The 24341-nt window shown below is 35.9% G+C and overlaps 1 protein-coding gene across 4 annotated transcripts in view; it reads right to left on the minus strand.

Annotated features, from left to right (window-relative positions):
• Positions 1–274: 274 nt before the first annotated feature.
• LOC132394196 (E3 ubiquitin-protein ligase RNF38) overlaps positions 275–24341 on the minus strand; it is a 135889-nt gene continuing 111822 nt past the window's right edge. For all 4 annotated transcript variants that reach the window (XM_059970056.1, XM_059970054.1, XM_059970057.1 and 1 more), the window contains 6 exons: positions 23244–23405; positions 20283–20386; positions 8365–8449; positions 5790–5911; positions 4999–5098; positions 275–4450 (listed from right to left, as the gene is read on the minus strand). In XM_059970056.1, coding sequence (XP_059826039.1) covers positions 4388–4450; positions 4999–5098; positions 5790–5911; positions 8365–8449; positions 20283–20386; positions 23244–23405 — 636 coding nt within the window. In that variant the 3' untranslated portion in view covers positions 275–4387. The remainder of the gene's footprint in view (positions 4451–4998; positions 5099–5789; positions 5912–8364; positions 8450–20282; positions 20387–23243; positions 23406–24341) is intronic.

Consider the following 24341-nt stretch of genomic DNA (forward strand, 5'->3'; position numbering starts at 1 on the left):
CCCTCAGCAGGATGCACTTCTTGCATTTGTCGTTGTCAGGGACACTGGAGGTCATATTGAGGTTGCACAGTAATAAGATTTCTCTCTGCAACAATACCAAATTGACTGCTTGGTTAACTTGTGGACCTCAGTAGTTTAAGGTTTCTATTTCAACTAAAAACAGAAATTCAAATAAAAATCTGTAGATGTGTATGTGAAGAAATAAATGATAGAAAATTTTGGGAGAATGATATAATTAACGCATGGAACAAAGTTAAGACTACAAAGCGACAGAGCAAGTATACATCATACATTTATTAAATCAACAACCCTCTCAACTTCAAAATTGGGCACAGGGATTAAAAATAAAAATTCATTGCACTACTTAGTAAAGCATTACTAGTAACTTCCATAAAAAATGTACAAATTTTGTTAAAAATTTATCAAGCTTTCAAATGATTTGGTTACAGATAGATTTATAATACAATGCTGAAAACTACTTGTCATGTTAAATGATAGAATATATGAATTATTTAATGAAATGCTCAAATGTTTCCAACAAAATTAATTTGTTTTTACTGATTCACCAGCAACTTTTAAATATATAGTGGCAAATGAGGTAACTGTATATGTACCAAAGAAAGATCCCACTCAGAAAATGTCTATTAAGACCTAAGGATGACCCAGATTGTGTGTGCTTCAGGTTTAGCTTCCCCTTGAAATTCAGGCTGCTGTTGAAACCCCAATTCCAACATGACACTTTAAGACATTGCACTGAATATTGCTGAATTTAGAATATACTTGTATTTTTTTTAAAAAAAAAGGATCAGTATGGCAAACCTTCTGAATTTTAACAGTCTAGTTTTACACTGTTGGTTTTTTGATATAATAACCAAAACCTGGGATATCACTAGGTCTTTGGGATTTGTTTACAATTAACTTAAGTTTTAAACTGTTCACCAAAAACTCATGCAAAACATAAAATGATGAGCTAGACACATTGATAAACTAAATACTTGTGGGGTTAACCAACACAACAAATCCTACTGCAAGTTGTTGCTTCTCTTACATCATACAGACTGTGGCATTGAATACATAAATGCGCATTACGGTTCATGGCAGTAATAGCTCAGCATGAATCCCCATTCCCACCCACACCAACCCCAGCTGGGCAGAAGCAGCTACGGCCAGTATGAGTTTGTTTGAATCACATGCACATGTACTTAAACACACTGACCACAGAAAGCAAAGTCTGCACACATCTGCCCTACAGTCTCCATGCAAACATAAGAAACATTTAAAAAGTGGTTAAGTATTAAGAGTGCAACAATTAACTTTGCCAATAACCAGACCTAACTGTTACTTTGCTTCCTTTCCAACTCCAATTTCCATATGCAAATTAAATGAAAGCTATTCCCTCCAAATAAAAAAATTCTGATCCTATCTCATTAACTCTGACATATGATTGTTTTAATTAATTATGATGGCACATCAGTAATTAACCTAAATATTGTCATTCAAATAATGCTGTGTTCAGCATCTGCAACTGTTTCAGCATTATAGTTACTGGTCATTATATGCACTAAACCTGATTTGAAGCTGGTACAAATAATTTTAGGAACTAGTAATCTTACTAAGGAAAAAGTGTCACATAGTGTCTGTGTACATTCTGGTGCATGGCACTAAAAATGCCCTTTAGTATAATGCCATGGAACATTTGGTACTACTGTAATGAATGTACACTATCACTAACCAAAATCTCAACTAAACTTCAATTTTGTTTTAAAGGTCTATTCAAGATCTTTCAATCAGAAATGTAGAAGTTACATTTTGAAAGAACAGAAGTTACTCTGTTCTTTAAGTGTTCTAATGAAAACTATTTATGCCATGAAGTTTTAAATGTTTCCAATCTAAATGCTATGGCTTTAAAATTGTGCATGTTAATATCACTACACAAATACTTTGTAGGCTGAATAATATTAAATCCAGTATTCCTAAAAGGCCCATATCCACAATTTCTCTTCCATGATCCTTAAATAATTTAAAGGAGAAAAACTTGTCCAGAACACTTTAAATATTCAGAAATTTAATTCACCTTGATTATAATTTACAAATTCTTCATGCAATATTTACAATCTTTGGCTATGCTTTTTCTCATCTTGCTTCCACTGAAGAATTACACATTGCATTTGGCATGATGAGGAAGTCATGATGAAAAAAGTATTTGTTGTACAGATGTAACTGAATAGTAATAATGATAGCATCTGTAAGCTTCCAAGTCTGGGCCGTTTAGAAGTACTGGATAAACTTTAGGAAACAACCTTCAAATCAAGATCATTAACAAATCTGTGAAAAAGTAATAACAGTTGCTAGGATCTGGTATGCATTTGTAACTTGATTATATTTTGTTTGTATATCTTACACTAATACTCCACCATAAAGGCTTGGAGAAAAGAACTCAGGTACTTGCACAAAATCCATAAATCTGCATTTAGTTATGACTACATGTAATGTCAAAATCCAGAAATAAATATTGGTTTCAGTTTTTTTTTAAGACCGGAAAAAATAACCAGGTAGGAAATGAAAATGTGTTCCTATTCTGTGCCCATTATAAGTAACAAACATTTATAGGCCAGGTCTGGTCTGTGGCAACACCAGACTCTCAATTCATCCCAACAATTCATCTAAAACATAAATTGTCTGGTGTACATTTGACCATTAAATAATTACAATAAATCACAAGTTGCATCCTATAATGAAAGTTTCCAAAGCAACTGATTACAATCTTTGTTTCAATCAAATATTAAGTCAATTTTTATTAGCAAAAATGTTAAAAATCTACAAGAATAGTCAATAAAGATTTAAATGACCGAGTCCATTACAATATTGAAGGATCAAAGAAAAATAAAATTTCTTCGACCCAAGTCTGCTTTAGTATTTCTCCAAACGTTATTATTCAGCAGCTATTTAATACTATAAAAATAGTAATTCTGCAATATTGTTTTAAAAAATTTGCTAAAAATTGTTTTGAATACTTCAACTGTTGATTATATTTGTTACCATATAGACCTAACAACTGCTCAGCGCTTTCCTACTAATTTTAAATGAAAGTCCCAAGCTCTGTGACTTGGGCTCTTACATATAAATAATTTTACTGACGTTAATTTGTAGATACTGGAAAGTAACTGCTTAACCTGACAGAAAATTATTTTAGAGGAGTGACTAGAGAAATAACCAAAATACTTCAGATGGAGTACATTTTATTTGATATTACTGTGGAAAGTTGGAGCCAAAGGCAGCAGGTTGCAACATGGAAATATTCATTACGATCAGAAAGTGGAGAAATTTATTTTCTTTTTATTTAAGGTAGCAAAATAACTGGGAAAAAAAAACTAGGTTAGGTCTTAAGGTGCTTTATAGGAGTATTTTGCACAATGCATGGCCCATATTATTAGACTGGCCAATATTTTCAGAAACATATTATACTGTACAACACCCAGCTTCCACACCCCTCTATCGTTCTGCTTACACAATTTACATTCATTGTACTGTACATCACAGGTCAGCAAAGTATTTCACTCATCTACTACTTTGGTAGTCTGGGTTACAATACTGTATACCATATTACAGATCAAAATCTTCTTTTGCTATTCATTTAGATGTGGGTGTTTTATCATATGCTCTTTTAATATGCCATTATGCAATACTGAGGGGCAACTGGCTGATAAAATTTTCATAATTGCTGCACCCTTAACTTACAGTGTGCAACTGCAAACAGAAAGAAACAAACCAGTGTACAGTACTAGTACTGTATAAATAACAACTATATATTTCAGCATAATTAAGACTACACACATACAACTCACATCATGCCAGTACTTAAGTTCATCTTGACAAAGTACATGTGGCTAGAATACTTGCACACCTACAATCACTCTCACTCACAGTACCTGAAGGCTCTATAAGGTAGACTGCTAAAATTGTTGAACTACCTTTATATATATTTTTATATATATAATATATATAATACACACACATATACATGTGTGTGTATAAATATATAAAAGCACACATGCTAAAAGATCACATCCACTGTAATCCTGCAGCAATACCCGGAATGATCACACAAAAAAAACAGGGAATGTTAGTGCACACACAAATTAAGCAGAAAAAAATTCTTTGGAGTTCCAATCACACTGTTAGTATAACAATCCCATAATTGTTCAATGTGAAGACTATATAAGCTTTATAAATCATTAAATCACACAGTGCAAAGGGAGGTCAAATAACTGCATCACATCATGACCCTTAATGTAAAGGGAAGGCTGGAAGCCACAATAGGCATGTTCAATGGATAGTTCATTCATATGCAAGAGGGAAAACCCAAATTTGTGCTACTAAGCTGGTCTCATTCCGAATCACGGTGAACTTCTGATGCATCAGCTCGACAAATTGGACATGTACGATTTGCCTGTTGATGAGAAAAAAATCATGACTTATAAATCAGAATTACATTTGAGAAAGCAATGTGTAATACATAAAGAATGCCGCTAATCAGACTCCGTGAATGCTGGTTCAAATACCTGCACTTCCATACAAAGCGATTTAATACAGATCATGAATATGAAGCAGGTTTAGATTTTCTTTTCATAAATACATCAAAAACTCAGTTTTGTAATATTTTTATAAAAGATTTATATTACATACTTCACTGGTATGTTAATGTAATCATGCCTGTTTATTCTTACTTTAAATAGTCTGTTAAGTTTGTATAATATTCTTCTGACAAATGCTCATGGCAGTTATAAAGATATACATTAAAATAAATTATTACAGACTTTGTTAAATATAGAGTTAACAATAAAGGTATTTAGAGTATAGCTAGCAAAAACTATTATAAATAATCCACGTTATGTCACATTATTTCACCACCTTGCATTATAAAATCATAATTTCAAATTATGAAAACAATTTAGAGAGTGAGACAAGTCCAAGCCCATGATTACAAAGTCAGTTTACCTTCAACCATTTATCGACACACTTGGCATGAAACTCATGGTTGCAGGGTAAGACTCTAAGTAGTTGCCTTGACTCAAAATCACACATGCACACAACACATCTGTGTAAAACAATGGGGAAAAAAGTTATTGCAGATTGAGTATGCACCAACAAATTAAGCAACAGAAGTTTCAACCTTGGGAACTGCATTTACTTGCTTTAAAAAGGAGTCACGAGGTACCTTCTAATTTCTGATGTCACCTATCATACACAATTCTGGTCTTAATTTACTTTCTATGAAGACTGTGTACCCACCCCCCCCCCCCACCTCTTGTCTGTCATTTGCCAACAACTCTGGCATTTCCCCATTTGTTAGTTCACTTTCCCAACAAGTCTCCTACATAACTCCACCCACCCCATCTGATTCCTGAAGTTTCCAGTTCTTGCTTCCCCTATTTAACAACTGTCAACTCAATAAGTGGAAAATAGAAGGAAATAATATGAGGTCCTGCCACTAAATTCAGTCCCATCCCTATGTTCTCAGTTTTGATGCATTCTCCAGTTCCTTATAGATGCCTTTAGATTCTCCATATAAGTATCAAGGTCATATTTTAACCCGCATTTCCAAGAGGAAAAAAAATCTTATTATTATTCAAAGAGATTTCTGCTATATAGAAATTTTGCATTAATCATGATATTGAATTGAGAAAATGAAACCAATTCTCTCAGGACTTTCCAAATTTTCTTAGTTCTTAGTTGAAGAGTTAAAAGCAATGCCCAGTCTCACAGCAAGTTACATCATATATACTTACAATGTTTGCTCTGACTGGTGGTTGTTAGGATTAAATCTATATGATGGAAGTTGTTCAATGTCTGCTTTTGAAAGTCCCCGTGGTTTTGCTTCTCCCAGTCTTTCTGCCAGGTTAAGGAGTGCCTTTATTGAAGCAAACAAGTTCAATTATTCACTACCTTGAGCTAAATGCTAACTTTTAGCTCTTAACCAATATTATACATGCCTAATTCTTAAGAACTTGTTGTTATGCAACTATGGAAACATTTGTAGCTGTAATGCACTTAAGATTTTTCTTGCGTTTAAACTGATATTTCAAACAGGTTTATCATTTTCTGTTTTATAACTTGCCAAATATTTATTTAGAGGTTGCTTAGACAGAATCCTGTATATTAATCTCAAAACATTTTTCAAAGCCTTAAAAACAATTGTAAAATGCAGCAATTATCCTACATCCTTAAAGGCAAAAAACTTCTCTAACATCTTCCCAAGTATAGTAATGATACAAGCAGGTGATACAAGAAAATCTGCACACACCAGTTATTTTACCAGCCATTTGTAAGGATGGATCCTCAAGAACACTGAAGTGATTATACTCGTCTCGGAACCTATTAGATATTGTTTTTAACCATTTCTTTTAACTGTGGAGAAACCTATTAACATCATGCATTGCTTTGCATACTAACTTCACTAATCTAGAACACCCAGGCTCAATTGAAAAGATAACCTGATAGTAAATACACACACTGTTGAAAATAGATTTTGATTTTGTTTCAAATTATTATTTTGAAAGGCCAAAAAACCTTTCTAGATATTTCAAACTCATCGTTTTAAATTCCTTGGAACATTTTCAACATTATTCAGTGGTTTCTTTGATAATGTTATAAATCTTACTACACTTCTTCCATTTAAGTTTTAACTTAAGTTTAATTTAACACCAGATCTCTGCTTTTTGTTTTCCCTTTTTTAAGAAAGTAATACACTTTGTTTTTATATCCACATCATAATTCTCTGGAGCCTGCTTTTGTTCCTATGCAAAGTTGCCTTAAAACATACTCCAGCATCTTGCTGACCCTCTTTAAGTGAAAATGTCCAACACTTCACTTTTAAAAACAAACCTAAACTATGATTAAGATCATTATTCCTCAGCTGTTCTTTGCTCCTGTACGTCATTTTGCTATATTTTTCATAATTAAATTAAGCAAAGTATTCCATTTTTCTGGACTATTAGGAACATAGGAAATAATGGTTGAGGATTTAAAAATAACTTCTACATTTTTTTTTGTAATTCAAATTTTTATTATTTATTCTTATTTTACAAAGCAGCAGAGTATATCATAGAGCCTCACTTCTACATTCTTTACCTTTATCCCAGTACACCTGGGATAATTAAAAATTATCCTACTTTAGTACTCAAGTTATTCTTACAGATTTTATCTCTAAACTTGAAGATACACCCTCCCAGCCCTATTGTTCAATAGTCTGCAATATATGTAAAGAACTACATCATTCCAATTCCTCGTTAAACACCACCTTGTAAGGATAGGTGAAATGTAACCCTTACACCCACATCATAAAATCTTCCCCCAAAACTTCTGCCTAGCAGCATTCTACCATTTCATATTTCTGTTGAAGTGGTAAAATAGTACCACTATCCTTTCAGAACCTAAAGTACACCATACTTCTGCACATTAATGCTCCTCCCGCCACAACTTTGTGTTGACTACTTTTCAGTTACATGTTCATCGTGACCTGTTGTTTACGTAACACTTGACCCATTCATGGTTTTTTCCCCATGTTATATGCTTTGTACTTCTATCTTTAACAATTTAAAGCCTCCATTTCAGCTTTTCTTTCTGTTAATGTACTAATTATTTTCACAAAACCATCTACATTTCTAAAACTTTCCTAAATTTGTTCTCAGGAGAATTGGAGGTTAGGAATTTATTCCCTCAAGTACAGTGGAATGACGGAAGATCGTATAGAAATATACCAAATTATGAGAGGTACAGATAGCGAACGCATGCAGGACCCTTTAGATTGGGTGAGACTAGAATTAGAGGTCATGGGTTTAGGGTGAAAGGTGAAATAATTATGGGGAAATTTTTTCAGTCAGAGGGTGGTGCAGATGTGGAATAGGCTGCCAGTGGAAGTGGTAGATGTGGGTTCAATTGTAACATTAGGGAAAGTTTGGGTAAGTACACGGATGGGAGGGTATGGAGGGATACAGTTCATCTGCAGGTAATTGGAACTAAGCTGATTTCATGTTGGTATGGACTAGACGAGTCAAGGGGGGGTCTGTTTCAGTGCGCTAGTAGTCTATGATTAACCATTTAATCTCTAACAAGATTTTACACTAGTACATTAAAAATACTTTGAAATTTCCCCATATTCAAATGTTCACATTGCCAGAAATTGATGCCATTTCAGATCCAGTGTAAATGTAGATGTCCCCTGTTCTAATACTAATCCTGTTTGCTACCAGATCCCAGCCTAATTTGATCTTATAGACAAGACATTTTCTTTTCTCCACATCCTTTAAATGATAATAATTCACCACAACTTCCTTGGTTTCGGCAAATGTACATTATACTAACCTCATAATTTTCCACCTCACCATCCTCCACATCCAATTCCAAACTAAAAGCTGGTCCCACCGTGGGTGGCACTGGAAGCATTGACCTGCAAAGAACAATCAGGTCTTGAGTTTGAAAGATTAAAGTACCACTTTCTATATGTAACAGGATTTATAAAAGTGAGACATATATTGGAGGGTTTCATTTAAATACATCAATAATATTCAATATTAATTATGGGAACCAAGAAAAGCCTACTGAAATACATTTTCCATCAAAAAGAACAATGGCTCACAATTCATGCACATAAATATTTACATACCTGGATTATATTAAAATATTTCTCACTCAGATGATTTTTAAGTTTCTTTACCGGGTTTCAATCTAGCAAATCATTAGGATAATGTCACTGTGTCTAAGGCTAATGGACCAAAAACCTAGATATCAGTATTTTGGATCTTTACATTATTAAAATCTGATAAAACTGGGAAATCTAGGGGACATGAATTTCACCTATTAAAAGTGGGAACTAAGTGGACATTATGCAGCTCTTTATTTCTTGGAGAGTGGCGTGCCTTTAGAAAGCACTGCTGGCTGATGCATAATTTGCAAACGATACACATCCTTTATGGGCCAGTTAACTATTGAGATCACATCAATTATTAAATGATATGACGATTTATTTCATTCTATTGAAGATGGGTGAGTGGGGATTAGATGGATTCCCTGTGAATGTTATTTTATTATTAGTATTAGATTTTCATGTACTGTTTCTGAAATTATCTACTGTCTAAGCTGAATTGCCTCTGAGCAGATTGGCTTGCTAGGAAACAACCACACTCTTGTGGATTTGCAGTTGCAATAAGCCAGAACAGCAAGGATGGCAGGTTTCCTCCTTTGACAAATATTAGTGAACTAGATGGGTTTCTAGTAACAATACGATCACTATTACTCAGATTAACGTTTATAAAAGAAAGAATCAAGATTTAATCAATCAAATTTAAAATGCACATCTGCCAAGATGGGATTTGAACACTAAGCTATTAGCATTCTTCAGTAAATATCATAAAAGCTTGATCTTCTGCAATTCTCAGATGTGAGAGAATGATTACACGAAAACCTCTCAAATTGATAAATAGTTTACAGGCTCAGGATTAAGACAAGCACAGACCAAGGAATACAAGGGAAGAGGGAGGAGAAATAGATTAGGATTCCCAGTCCTGATCAGGAGCTTCCAAACAGAATTGTGTAAAATATTGACCAAAATAACATTAGGCTAGGAATATTTCATTTTTCTGTCAACATGCTCCTAACATTTTACCAAGTGAAAAGATCAATCGATCAATGGAAAAAGGGAAGGTTTGTATAAAAATTATGTACAGAGTGCTGTGTTTTAACACTATATTCCTATAAAAGCCAGTCAATTGCAGAGAGAAAGGAAGTAAATTAATTATATATTTAGAGAGATAAAAAACATTGTATATAATTAGAAAAACTGAAGCACAGACTATAAATACGATGTTTATTCATTGTAGCTTTTGTGCCCTTGAACAACACTGTGCAATTGGTATAGCATGATAATAACTTTGTACAACAGTTATGAATAAGCTTGGTGTTATCACTTCGTCTGAAACAGAGATCGTGATCAAGTCACAATCCAGAAATCTGAACGTGATATGTAGAGTGATATTTTAGAGTGCTACCTTCATCAAATGAAATTATAAATTAAGCCACAGATCCCATCAGGTAACAATTCCATGACCCTACTTCAAAGAAGAGGTGAGAAATTTCTTCATATTGGCTACACGCATAGAAATCAAGACATGATTACCATTTGGTAATCAGCCCAAACCACCAGGTTAATTATCTGGAGTAAATTACTTTATTCAATTGCCAGATCTCAACTTCTGTATTTAAAAATCAAGAAGAAATTCTATCCTTTCATAGCAGAAAGTATCTACTCTTCAAGTTTCCACCCTAGAGAGGGAGGAGCTGAAGCAGAAAACACACTAGGTAATTTTAATAATTGCAGGAAAATATTACAGCAAGTAACAAAGCTACTGTTAAAATCTTGGTATGAAGGGTTTACAAAACATACAATAAATATTTCTGATAAAAGTGAAGAAAACTTAGAGGTATAAATGGGCTCATTATAGTTCCACGGTATAAAAATTTAGTAAACATTACAGTAGAATCTTTATAGAACAGTAGAAAAAATTAGAACACAACTTATTAAGAGCTTTTAATGTCTTTCAAAACCCCATGAAGCAGGACGTATTTCCAGGGGACTAGCTAGTCTTCAATTTCATTAGACTGCTTGCTACTTTTTCCTCCAGGGATAGAAACTGTTTCAAGGTTCTTCTTTCCTTTTGCCCATGGATTTGGTTTTCTATCATTATTGATATTTGGACTCATTGGAATTAAGCTGGTCCATATGATTGCACTGAACCTCTATTAGATATAAATAGTTACAAATATTTTATTCTACTGTCAGGAGTGAAAAACAGAAACTGCTCCATATAATGTTCTTGTCTCCTAATGCTTTCTATTATTCCTAAGTAAACATGTTCAAATCTTACTAAAGCAGACAGGAAATTCAAAATAGAATGAAAAGCTAACACCTGTAATGGTAAATATGAAATAACCAGAATGTAATAAAATTCCATCTAGTTCACCAATGTGCAAGACAGAATGCAGCTAAGTAAATAAGAGTGACATTAAATTGAAAAAGGCAGATGTTGAAAATAGATTAGGAACATATTTAAAACAAGAGGTTGAATCATGAAAAAGACTAACATAATAAGCTGGGAAGAAATATAAAAACAGACAGTGAAAGCTTCTATTAGATGGTTAAACTTCAGTCCTTCAGACACTGAACAAACATTTCAAGGAACACAATAAAAGCAAGTCAATAATAGAGGACAGTTCACATGCAAAAGAGAGATATAGAACCCTAAACAAATACTACTGCTAAAAGGTAAATACAATGAAGGGACTAAAGGCTAAAAAGATCCCTGGAAATGATGGCCTGCAAAGGGTCAAGGAATTGCTGCATCAGTCACTATGTTCCAAAAATTACTTAATTCTGGAAAGGTTCCAGCATAATTCCCTTAATCAAGAAGGGATGCAGGAAGGACAAAGGTATCAGCTTAACAAATGGAAAATGCTAGCATTCAGTATTTAAGGCAGCAGTAGGACATGCAGAAAATAATCATCAAGCAAAGTCAACATGGCTTTATGACTACCTGCAACAAGACTTCCTTGAGATTAACATGGATTAAAGGGGAAAGGGGAACAAGTAGATGCAATTTTACTTTCATTTCCAGAAGATCATTGTTAGAGCGCTGCACTGAGGCCAATATACTACATGAACAGCATTGGTGAACAGGAAGGAGAGTTAATTCATTTACTGGTTGGCAAACTGTACCTGATGGGGTGCTATTGGGGTCTCGATGTTATAATCTATATGACAGATTACGTAGTGAAATGTATTTTTAACCAAATTTGCTAATTAATGATACATCCTTAGAACTACAGAAGTGACCATTGCCTGACTGAGTCTGTACCATCACTCAGTTCAATTCCCACCTATCTCACAGCAACTTTTTATCCCACGTTCCCTTGAATTCCATATTCTCTTCAACTCCACAACCATCTCCAATTCTATTGTCATTAACTACACTTGTGGCAACTTATATTAACTAAATTATTCATGAAAATACCTTTGGGACTTGGGAGCATGGAGATTAAACTCTACACAGACAGTGCACAACATCAAGGATTTAAACCAGGTCGTTGGTGCTATGTGTCTTGATGACAGTTGGGAAAATGCAAAGTGTCTCCAAAGTGAGTGGGGAATAATTTAATGTGGGGAATGAGAGGTATTTCACTTTGGTAGGAAAAAGAATATTGTCTAAATGGAGAAAAATTGCATGAACCACAACACAAATATGTTTGTGCAGCAAGCAAAAGGAAATCTGACCTTTATTGCAGAGGATGAAGTACAGATTGGCTGTAGGCAAAGGCAGTAGCAGAAGATGAGAACTAACATGAGTAAATCTGCGTGACCACTTCCTCAGCAATCTACCTTTCAGAGTTATAGGGCAGAGTTACAGTAGTGCAATCATGTGAAAACCAAGTACCATATTCACGTCTGTGCAGAATGAACTGTGTGTTAACAGGATACATTTAGAACCAATCTGCTAACCCAAAACAGGGCAGCTATTAGACACTTTGGGCCTAGAGGGGCAACAGAATTGTATTCTGCCATAACCTTTAATTTCATGGATCAGTTTATTCCTCATTTTACCAACATCAAGCAACTAATCTGGGTTTCATGGGAGCTATATTAAAAAAAAGCATGTCATCAGGCATGCTACAAAAATCAGCTGACAACATGGACTAAAATGCTCTCTAAAAAGCAGCATGTTATTGAGAGAACTAGCAATCCCACAATCAATGTAAACTCAACTGAAGCAGCTACATGAATGCTACGATTACAGAACAGGTCTCAGACTGGGTACCTCCCCCCCCCCCCCCCCCCCCCCAAAGGAGGTAATGTAGCTCCTGGTTCCCCGGAGCTTTTCCACTTTTATAAGGCACTTCAGGAGTGAGGGGAATACTCCACTTGTCTGAATGGATGTCACCCTAATATAAAAGCACAGACACAAGGCCTATTTAAAAAGCACCTCATGCACCATATTAAATGATTTACTCCTTTAACTCTTTCCATATTGTGATTACAGTTGTATATGACTTCAAGATGCAGTTTTACAAGTGCTGCCAATTTTTTTTTTCCACAGCACCTCCCAAACTCATAAGTTCAATCACTTCAAAACAGATGGTTATGGGACTCTTAGGAACACTAAAAAAGTTCTAAAATTCACTAACTGTACTTTGAGAACTGCTGCAGATATTTCATTGTTGCTGGATCCAAAATCTTGAAATTACATACCAATTTAGAATACAGAAAATAGCAGCAGAGCATTCACCCATTTGGGACCACTCCATCGTCCAGTATGACCATGGCTGACCATCATCCACTTCAATCTCTGTTCCAGCCTTCACTTCATATCCCAGAATTCCTATTTCCTAGGCAGATGGAACAGGCAGCAGCCGTGCAACCCGTCATGGTTGTGTCAGCTCTCTACTGTAGCAACTCACATGGTGCACCAGCAGCCTCTTCTCCACAGACTCCTCAGCATTACTTATCTAACTTGCTTTAGAAGGCCGAGTAGGAATCTGCCAGCAATGCCTTCCAGATTCCAGCTGATTTTGATACCTCCTTGTTGAGTACACTAACTGACTTGGCATCCACTGCTTTCTGTGATTTAAATGACTTTGACCATGGATTGATAGTTGGTGCCCATCAGTGTGGTTTGAGTATCTCAGAAACTGATGGCCTGGGATTTTCATGCACAATAGACTCTAGAGTTTACAGAGGATGGTGCAAAAAAAAACCTTTCAACTCAAATAACCATGCGTTGCAATAGTGCTGTGCAGAACAGCATCTCTGAATACATGTGTCAAACCTTGAAGTGGACGGGCTATAGCAGATGACCACGAACATATACTCTATGACCACTTTATTAGGTATAGGAGGCACCTAATAAACTAGTCACTAAGTGTACATAGCTACTGTAAGACCTTATCACTTCAGTATAATTATAACATTATTCTTTACTGTTTCTTTCCTGCATTTCCTCTTTTTCTCTAGATCCTAGCTCTCCAACAAATGTCCAAAGTTATTATCCTCTTGTTAAGACAGAACCTATGTTCAATTGTTCTTCCATTTTTTGATCCCAATTAATACTTCCCATTTCTGACTGCCTGTATTAGGGTTCACTAACCCTTTATTTAATTTTTATTGAAGCTTTACAGTCAGACCTTATGATCCCTGCTTTTACACTCATTATCTCCCTTCTTTAACAATCTTTTTACCCTCCTGTGCTGAATTCTAATCTGCTTCCAATGTCTTTACTTTCCTGGCAATTTTCTGTCTCTCCACTTGGACCTATCTGCAGCTGTGGATGAGAAAAAAAAACACAAAAAGGAGTCTTAAATGGTAGCTTAGTGATTTTCCAAAAAGATTTAAAATAACTTGGTGCATTTGTACTTCATCCCTCTATAAACCCAATAAACAGCTGTCAACTTAACATAGCAACACATGAACCAGTTTACATTTTTTGATACAAAATGTATTTCTCGATGCTGAATGCCAACAGCCATGCCCATTTCATCTGTCTTGATAATGGAGTACCATGGCACAGAAACAGGCCCTTTGGCCCATCTTGTCTGTGCTGTATTATTATTCCATGGAGCTGCACTAGACCATGGCCCTCCACACTCTACTATTCATGTACCTATCCAAATTTCTCTTAAATGTTGCAACTGAACCTGCTAGCAGCTTGTTTCTGTCTTCCTGAAGTTTTCTGTTATTGCCTATGCTCTGGATTACTCTCATTGATACATGCTAGTTAGGGCAAGAATAGGATGATGGTATAGATAAATGAGTGGCTGAGGAAGTGGTGCAGGGAGCAGCGTTTCAGATTTCTGGATCATTCGGTTATTTTCTGGGGAAGGTATGAGCTGGATTGCTTACACTTGAACAGGAGGGGGGCCAATATCCTCGCAAACAGGTTTGCTAGAGCTGTTGGGGAGGTTTAAACTAATTGACGGGGACTGGGGAACAGAATGAGAGGGATGAGGGAGGGCAGTTGGTATACAAATCAATGCAGTATATAGTGAGTATGCGAGGAGGTCCAGGCAGATGTTTGGGCAAAGTTACAGTTAGTGGGATGAGATGAAGTGTAAAATTGGGACAAAAATGAAAAGGTGATGAATACAGGACTGAAGGTGGTATATATGAATGCACGCAGTATACAGAATAGGTAGATGGTTGTTTTAGCGCAGTTAGAGATTGGCACGTATGGCATTTTGGGCATCACTCAGATGTGCTGAAATTCAGTTAGGTACATTTGCAAGATAAAGTCTGTGAACACTTTACAATTATTTTTTTTGTATATTAATTGCTCAAAAAATGTTGACGGTCTTCATCCAAGTCACAATAATAAACAGACATAATCTGCTTAAACTAATAACACACGAACAATTGTACTTTTCATGTGTTTATTGAAAACATTGTTTAATCATTCACTGTCTAGGCTGGAAAAAGTATGTGAACCCTTACATTAAGAACTGCCATACCTTTAGCAACAATAACCTCCACCAAACATTTCCTGTAGCAGCTGATCAGACTTGCACAACAACAATTCTAGATAATGCCTCCAAAAAAACCAGAATCAACATTTCTGGGATACCTTGCATGGACTGCCCTTTTCAGGTCATGCCACAACATCTCAATTAGGTTAAGGTCTGGACTCTAACTTGGCCATACCAAAACATTAATTTTCTTCTTTTTAAACCATTCTGATATTGATTTGGATCATTGTCTTGTTGCATTATCCAACTTCTATTAAGCTTCAGGTGATGGACCACTACTCTAACATTCTCCTGTAAAATGTCTTGACACAATTTTGTATTTATTGTTCCTTCAATGACTGCAAGCTATCCAGGATGTGAGGCAAAAAGCAGCCTCAAACCAAGATGCTCCTTCCACCATGCTTCAGAGAGCCCTTTTTCCTCCAAACACAGCAACAGACATTTCTACCCAGAAATTCAACTTTTGTCTCATCTGTCGGAAAACATTGCTGCCGAAGTATTGTGCAACATCCAGTTTTTCTTTTGCAAACTTGAGATGGGCAGCAATTTTTTTTTGGAGAACAGAGGTTTCTTCTGTGGTGTCCTTCTACAATCACCATTCATTTTCAGTGTTTTTCTTATAGTGGACACATGAATAGAAACTAGCAAGTTCTAGAAATTTCTGCAGGTTAGCTTTGGCCTTAGGCTCTGTTTCCATCACCTCCAGCATTGTATGTTATGCTCTTGTGATCTTTGCAGGATGCCCACTCCTAGAGAGCAAAGCAACAGTAATAAATTTCCTCCATTTGTAGACAACTTCTCTTACTGTGGACCGACGAACACTCAGGTCTTTAGAAATGCTTTTGTAGCCTTTTCCAGCTTCATGTATCTCTACAATTCTTCTTTTAAGGTTCTCTGGAAGCTGGTTTGATCAAGGTATGCTGCACGCAAACAGATCTTTATTGAGAACAGCAGGCTCTGTCAGTAACCCGACTTAGTGTGCCTTTTTTTTAAATATGGAGCAGGGCACCTCTACAAACCACACCTCCAATCTCATCTCATTACACCTGTCTCCAACTAGCTTTTGTAGAGGCACTACCCCAGAGGTTCACATACTTTTTTGAACCTAGACTGAGATTGTTTAAATGGCGTACTTAGTATTGACAAGAAATACAATTGTTTGTGTGTTATTAGTTTACAGAGATTGTGTTTATTATTGTGACTTAAATGAAGATCAGACCACATTTTATGAGTAATTAATGCAGAAAATCAGGTAATTGAAAAGGGTTCCCAAACTTTTCTTACAATTGTAGATGGATTGGAGGGGTAAGAAAAGGACAGGCAAGTAGGCAGAAGGGATGGGGTAGCTTTGTTGGTTTAAAAAAAATGAAATCCTTAGAAAGATGTGACATAAGATTAGATGATGTAGAATTCTTGTGTGTATAATTAAGAAACTGCAAGGGTTAAAAGACCCAGATGGGGGTTATATACAGGACCCCAAACAATAGCTAGGATATGAGCTACAAATTAGATAGAAAAGGCATGTAATACGGGGAATGTTACGATAGTCAAGGGAGATTCCAATGTGCATGTAGATTGGGAAAATCTACATATTGGTGCTGGATCTCAAGACAGGGAACTTGTAGAATGCCTACAAGATGGCTTTTTCAAGAAAATTGTGGCTGAGCCCACTAGGGGAAAGGCAATTCTAAATTGGATGTTGTGTAACAAACCAGATTTGATTAGGGAGTTTAAGGGTAAAGAAATCCTTGGGAGGCAGTGATTCTGCAGTTTGAGAAGGAGTTAAATTCAGATTATAAGTATTACAGTGGGGGGAGAAAAAGGATTACAGAGACATGAGAGAGGAGCTGGCTAAAGCTTATTGGAAGAAAACACTAGCAGGGATGATGGCAGAACAACAAAACCTGGAGTTTCTGGAGGCAATTTGAAAGGTGCAGTATAGATATCCCAAAGATGAAGTATTCTAAAGGAAGGATAACGCAACTGTGGCTGACAAGGGAATTAAAAAAAAAACAGCATAAAAGCAAAAGAGAGGGCATATAATACAGCAAAAAATTAGTGGGAAGATAGAGGATTACAATGTTTTTAAGAAAATCAACAGAAGGCAACTTTAAAAAAAACACAAGGACAGAAAAGATGAATTATGAAAGGAAGCTAGCCAATAATATCAAAGAGGATATCAAAAGCTATAATAGATATAGAAAGAAGAGAGGCAACAGTGGATATTGGACCGCTGGAAAATGATGTTGGAGAGGTAGTAAAGGGAGACGAGGAAATGGCGGACAAACTGATTTTGCATTAGTCTTCACTATGGAATAGATTAGCAGTTTGTCAGAAATTTAAGAGTGTCAGGAGGCAGAAGTGAGTGTAGTTGCTATTACTAAGATGAAGGTGCTTGGGAAGCTGAAAGGTCTGATGGTAGATAAGTCACCTGGACCAAATGGACTCCATTCCAGGGCCCTGAAAGAGATTATGGAGACTTTCGCAATGATCGTTCAAGAATTACAAGATTCTGGAATGGTTCCGGAGGACTGGAAAATTACAAATGTCACTCCAAGAATGGAAACCATAAGACCAGTTAGGTTGACTTCAGTGGTTGGAAAGATGTTGGAGACCACTATTAAGGATGAGAACTTGGGATACTTGGAGGTGCACGATAAAGTAGGCCAAAGTCAGCCTTAAGGGGAAATCTTGACAAATCTGTTGGAATTCTTTGTGGAATTAACAGGCAGTATAGACAAAGGAAAGACAGTGGATGTTGTTTACTTGGATTTGCAAAAGGCTTTTGTCAAGGTGCCACGTATGAGGTTGCTTAACAAGAGCCCATAGTTTTACAGGAAAGTTACCAGCATGAGTAGATGATAGGCTGACTGGCCAGAAGCAAAGTGTAGGAATAAAGAGGGACTTTTCTGGTTGGCTGCCAGTGACAAGAGTTTCCACAGAGGATGGCATTGGGACTGCTTCTTTTCATGTTATATGGTCAATGATTTGGATGAGGAAATTGATGGCTTTGTGGCCAAGTTTGCATACAATATAAAGATGGGTGGAGGGGCAGGTAGTGTTGAGGAAGCAGAGAGTCTGCAGAAGGACTTGGACAGATAGGTTTCAAAAGGTACATTTAAAGTCAGAGAAATGTATACAACGTACATTCTGAAATTCTTTGACAGAATGGGCAAATAAGTGGCAAATGGAATATAATGTAGGTAAGTGTATGGCCATGCAAGTTAATAGAAGGATTAAAAAGCATAGACTTTTTTCTAAATAGGGAGAAAATACAGACATTGGAGGTGCAAAGGGACTCAGGTGTACTTGTGCAGGATTTTCAAAAATTTAACTTGCAGATTGAGTGAGTGGTAAGGAAAGGAAATGCAATGTTATTATTCATTTCAAGAGAATTAGAATGTATGAGCAAGGATATGATGTTGAGGCTTTATAAGGCATTGGTCAGACCAGACTCACTGTCTGTGGCACTGAATTCCTCAGATTCATCTCTGGCTAAAGAAATTCCTCCTTATCACTATTCTAAAGGGGCATCCTATTTGGAGGTTGTGCCCTTGGGTCCTAGACTCTCCCACTAATGGAAACATCATTTCATTGTACACTCTGTATAGGCCTTTCAATATTTGAAATGTTTCAATGAGATTCACCCTCCCCAATTCTTCTAAACTGTTAGGGAATACAGGCACAGAGCCATGAAATGCTCCTCATATGTTAACCTTTTTATTCCTGGGATTATTCTCATAAATCTCCTATGGACTCTCTCCAATCCTTTATTAGAAAAGGGTCTAAAACTGCTCATAATACTACAAATTTTTTTTTCTACTTGTAACTTTTAACGATGGTTGGCAAGTCAACATCAGGCACTTTACTGCCACCTACTGAGTTGGAGTGTGGAGTAAAGAAACAGCAAGTATACCTACATAATTTGTATATACATACATACACACACCTGCAGTTATGTATTACAAACGTGATATGACCATCATATCCTTGCTTTTATATTCCAGTCCTTTTGAACTAATTTATTTGTTGAGAAACAGGCCCTTCAAGTCGCTCCATCCAGCAATCCCTGATTTAACCTTAGCCTAATCACGGCACAATTTGCAATGACCAAATAACCTACCAAGCAGTATGTCCTTGAACTGTGGGAGGAATCTGGAACGCCCAAAGGAAACCCATGCAGTAATGGGGAGAGCTTACTTTGCAAATTATATGAGTACACCACAATGTTCCAATACTTGCATTCACTCAGGCAGTTGGCTGCATGGTCTTAGCTCAATTTGTAAAACATGACCCAATGTAAGCTTTTGTTTTTGCAGATATTCAAGTCAATCATATATTTGACCTCAAACATCTTCACAGATGTGATCTGAACAGCGCTAGCACTGAGCAGAATTTTGCAAAATTACAATTGCTGGTAGAAATAAAATTCATTTTGATTTTCTACTCTCATGGTTAGTTAGTGTGTACAAGATACAAATAAATACAAGAAATCAATCGTAATATTAGTAACTGATAAGCCAGGTACTAAAGGTTTCATCACAATTGATTGAAATCCTGTTTAGCATTCTCATTTTGTTTTGAATAACACTACGCCCTTCACTTGGTTTCATTGAGTTATTTGACTGAATGACTAGAGTGCAGAGCTTCCCAAACATCTCACAGGAAATAAATACTCAACTGTATTGTGATAGTTAAAGGTTGCTAAACTCACGTACAGGAAATATGGCAAGAAGCTGGGATGATAAGGTGGAGGTGGTAAGGGTTGCTGTGAGCGATATCTGCGTCCTGGCAGTCTTCGAGGCATGAAATGAGGATACGGCTGTTTGGGAGCAATAACAGACAACAATAAATAAACTGGAGTTAAAATACTCTCAATATTAACCAGAAATTGCTCAACTTCTTAATGAAGAAAATAACTCAATAATTATGTATCATCAATTAAAGCCATTACTCGATCAAGTTTTCAAAATAGCTAGATTTATAAGACCCTTCTGCAGGGCCTCAGGCCACTTCCAGGCACGTTGAAAGAAAATGTTCCCGTAGATACAATTTGCTTATGAAGTAAAATGTCAGAACAAGTCCACTTGCCAAATGAGATGGTATTTATTTTTTCATTGTCATTTGCTTATTCTCTGCTTTATAATCATACCTATATTGCTTGTAGACACCATCTTTGAAATTTATAAACTGACTCAAAATAGCTAATACCACTATATAACTATCGTAAAAATTGCTCGAGAAATTTACCGCTATAGTACAGTACGTTCAACAGTAGTTGCTAAACACATTTATAATTAATATAAGAATTCCTTTGGTAATTTATTTGATACAACTCTTACAGGACAAATTAAAATAGCCCAGCTTGGCTGATTTATGTCATATTTCAAAGTTCTAACTAAAATTTCTACAGGACTAAAGCTGAAAAACTTTAAAAAAAATTATTTTAAATCCAGTCAGTATAATGTGCTCTCTTCTTTCTCTAACTCCATAGTAGAATCAGTAGCTTAATAATAACTTAATACGAGCCAATGCCATAAAATACTCTGTGTTGCATGAAATCATTCTGTTACACAAAACTATGAAGAAGGTGAAATCCAAGGACTGTGCTTTTCCTCCTTTAGAGATTCTAACAAATCAGAAATAGTCCTGGATTTCTACTGAGTGTTAAAAAAAACAGCCTGAGTCATTTGCAACATTCCGCAATGCAAAGTACCAAGTGGATGAGCAACCTCAGCCTCAACCCTGTCATCACCAGAACAGAAAATATTTCAGCCAATTTGATTCATTCCACATAATATAAAGAAAGCAATGGGACAAAAGAACATCATATGAAGAATTAGCAGGTACAGGGCACTTGGCCCTACATTCCTACCCGTCATTTGCTAAGATCACGGTTGATCTAATAGTAACCTGAACTCTCCATTCTATCTCATTTATCCATATCTATCTACCCTACCATAAAAATAATCAAATCATTTGCTGTCGCTTTTTGCAGAATTCCAAAGACTCATGGCTCCCAGGAAATTTTTTTTGCCTCTTCTTTGTTGTAAATAGACAACCCTTTCTTTTAAGAAAGTGATCTCAATTTCTAGGTTTGCACATAATATAAAACATCTCCATATCTAGCAAACATTTAACATCCACAACAAGCTTCACTATTATGCCATTGATAAAAATGACAGACAGTTCAACCTACATAGATTATGTAAGAAATATGGGCCCTCCCGTGTTATGAATACCTGACACGTGGGCATCTGTACACACGAGCAACCTCCCATAACTTAAATTCAAATGAAAAGCAGTCATTAAAAAAACAATTCAATGTAACCACTCTGCTGTAATCAGACATTATTAACATTAAGAACACAAGCTGCCCACTTCACCACAGAAGGCAACTTAACAGAATTGTTTTAGGAGATGACAAGCAATGACTCTAATGGTAGACTATCCTGCAACAATTGGCTATTAAGTAATGCTACAGCAACTGATTTTCCAATCTGTACCCTTGTAATTAGGCAGGGGAAGACACTAAATGTTCATGTTAAATGGCCCTCAGCAACATTATTCATTACAATGAGAAGGTATGGATGCTGTATTGAGTGGTTTTGTTTTCCACAATGTGGAGAACACTAACTCATGACATCCATAAAAATGGAACCCTTTTATATCATGGGAATGGCCTCTACTATGAAAGTTCTAGGAAACACTTTGCAGTGGCATAGCTAATAGAGCTACTACCTCATAGCACCACTGATAGTACTGAAAGCTGATCTGTATTACTGTGTGAAGCTTGCACACTTGTGATCACACAGGATTCCACCGGGTGCCCAAATTTCCTCTCAATCCCAGAGAATATGCTGATACATAGGTTAAATGGCCAATGTAAACTATTAACTGCCCCAAGTGTATCAATGAGCAGTAGAATTTGGGAATTGATCGGTTACAAGAATACAGTTAGATTAATGTTGAATTTGTGTAAAATGGGTGCTTGACTGTCAGCACAGACTCAGTGGGCTAAGAGACCTGTTTGCATGCCAAATGTCTTTGACACTTAAGTCACCTAGAATTAGGAGAGACAGCAGGTATAGAGTATCACGTCAGTGACCATTCTTTGAAAATCAAAAATCAATACTTCTAGCAATTTTGGCATTTCATATTTTAGGATACTATATGTAGCATGAAATTTATTTGCCTTTTTAATAAAATAGAAGCATTTGAGACTCTGCAAATCATTGGACCCATGTCTTGTAAAATTTACATAACAAGCCTAACTAATTTGAGTAAAATTGTTTCTAAACAAAATTTTAAAAGCAAATGTCTTTTAGCAGTAAAGCCAAATGATAATTAAATAGCATTTTATACACTATTCAATATTCTTTTAAATATATTTACACTGCCAAAATGAATCTGCTTTTAAGATCTTTGGCTGCAAGCTGAAAGCAAAACTTACCATGAAAAAAGATTCATAGTCAATTCCTGTGAATGATACTGTAGGAAATAAACTAAGGCCCATAATCAAATATAATTTGGTACTTGTAAAGGCATTGAAACAAGGAAGATCTTAGAGCATGTTACAATGGTTTTAATCTTTTCTGTTTTGGGCAATCACATTGCATCCTGCAGTAACACTCTTATTATGCAGTGGTAGATGAAGCAAAGAAACCATCAGTACTCACAACTCCAAAGGGCAGCTCTTGGTGAAGTGGATCATGTGGCAGGAACTGGAGCGGTGCAGATGGAGGCAAGGTAGGTGGGTGTGGTGATGGAGGATAAGTGAAACCACTAACAGGAAGATGTTCACCCAGTAATTCCACTTCATTCTCTATCCTTTGCAAAGGCTAACAAGAGATAGGTAAAAGCTATTAGCCATGGATTTCTAGGACTATGATGCATCTGTATGATGCCTTGTCCATCTTATAGCTTTCAGATATATTTTAAAAATTCAGGCTTTGACAATTTGTTCATTTCCAAGTACGAATTTAGTATTAAAGCTTTCACATTTTTGACAAACAATATTTGCAATTTATTTCCAATTATACTTACTTTCTGCTTGTATACTGATATGCCTAGTGACATGTAAATTATCACCACTTTCTTTAGGAAAGAATTTTGTGGTAGTAGCATTTAACCAGAAAATGGCAATTTTGGAACAAATTAAGGGCAACAAGTAGTACATCAAGTCAGATACAATTGACACATTGAACAGGGTAAAATGAACTTCATTTGGTCCGATTTACAAAATAGAATTTTCAAACCACATTATCAAGTTCAGTCATATGAATATCAGAGATTAAATGATGTTGACCAATTAAAACACAAAGACTATATACATATAATCCATTAATTTTACGAAAGGTCATTTTATAAAAATGCTTCAAGGAATTCAAAGAATTAAAGGAATTAAATGTATTTAAGACTATTTAGGCAATTTAAAAGGATAACAGGCTTTTTTGCTTTTTTGACCAGCTTTTAAAGGTTCCTACTATAATTCTTGTAAATTGCACAGTTCTCAGGAACCCGCCTTTGCCCCATTCAAAAGATTCAATCAAGTTAACGCGACTAAGCAACACGTCTATCGGAGGAACTAGGCAGAGGAACAGCATGCTTGCTTGACTGCTGAGTTTCTCTAGCAGATTGTTTCTTGCTCTCTATTCCAGCATCTGTAGCCCCTTAAGATTCCCTTAAATCCATAACAGACTTGTCACTGATTTCTCTGCACCTTCCTGAAGATTTAAACTGTCCTCAGAACTTGTCCAAAACTAATTATAAATTAA

This window comes from Hypanus sabinus, chromosome 5, assembly GCF_030144855.1.
Source record: "Hypanus sabinus isolate sHypSab1 chromosome 5, sHypSab1.hap1, whole genome shotgun sequence".
In the NCBI taxonomy this organism is placed as follows: Eukaryota; Metazoa; Chordata; class Chondrichthyes; order Myliobatiformes; family Dasyatidae; genus Hypanus; species Hypanus sabinus.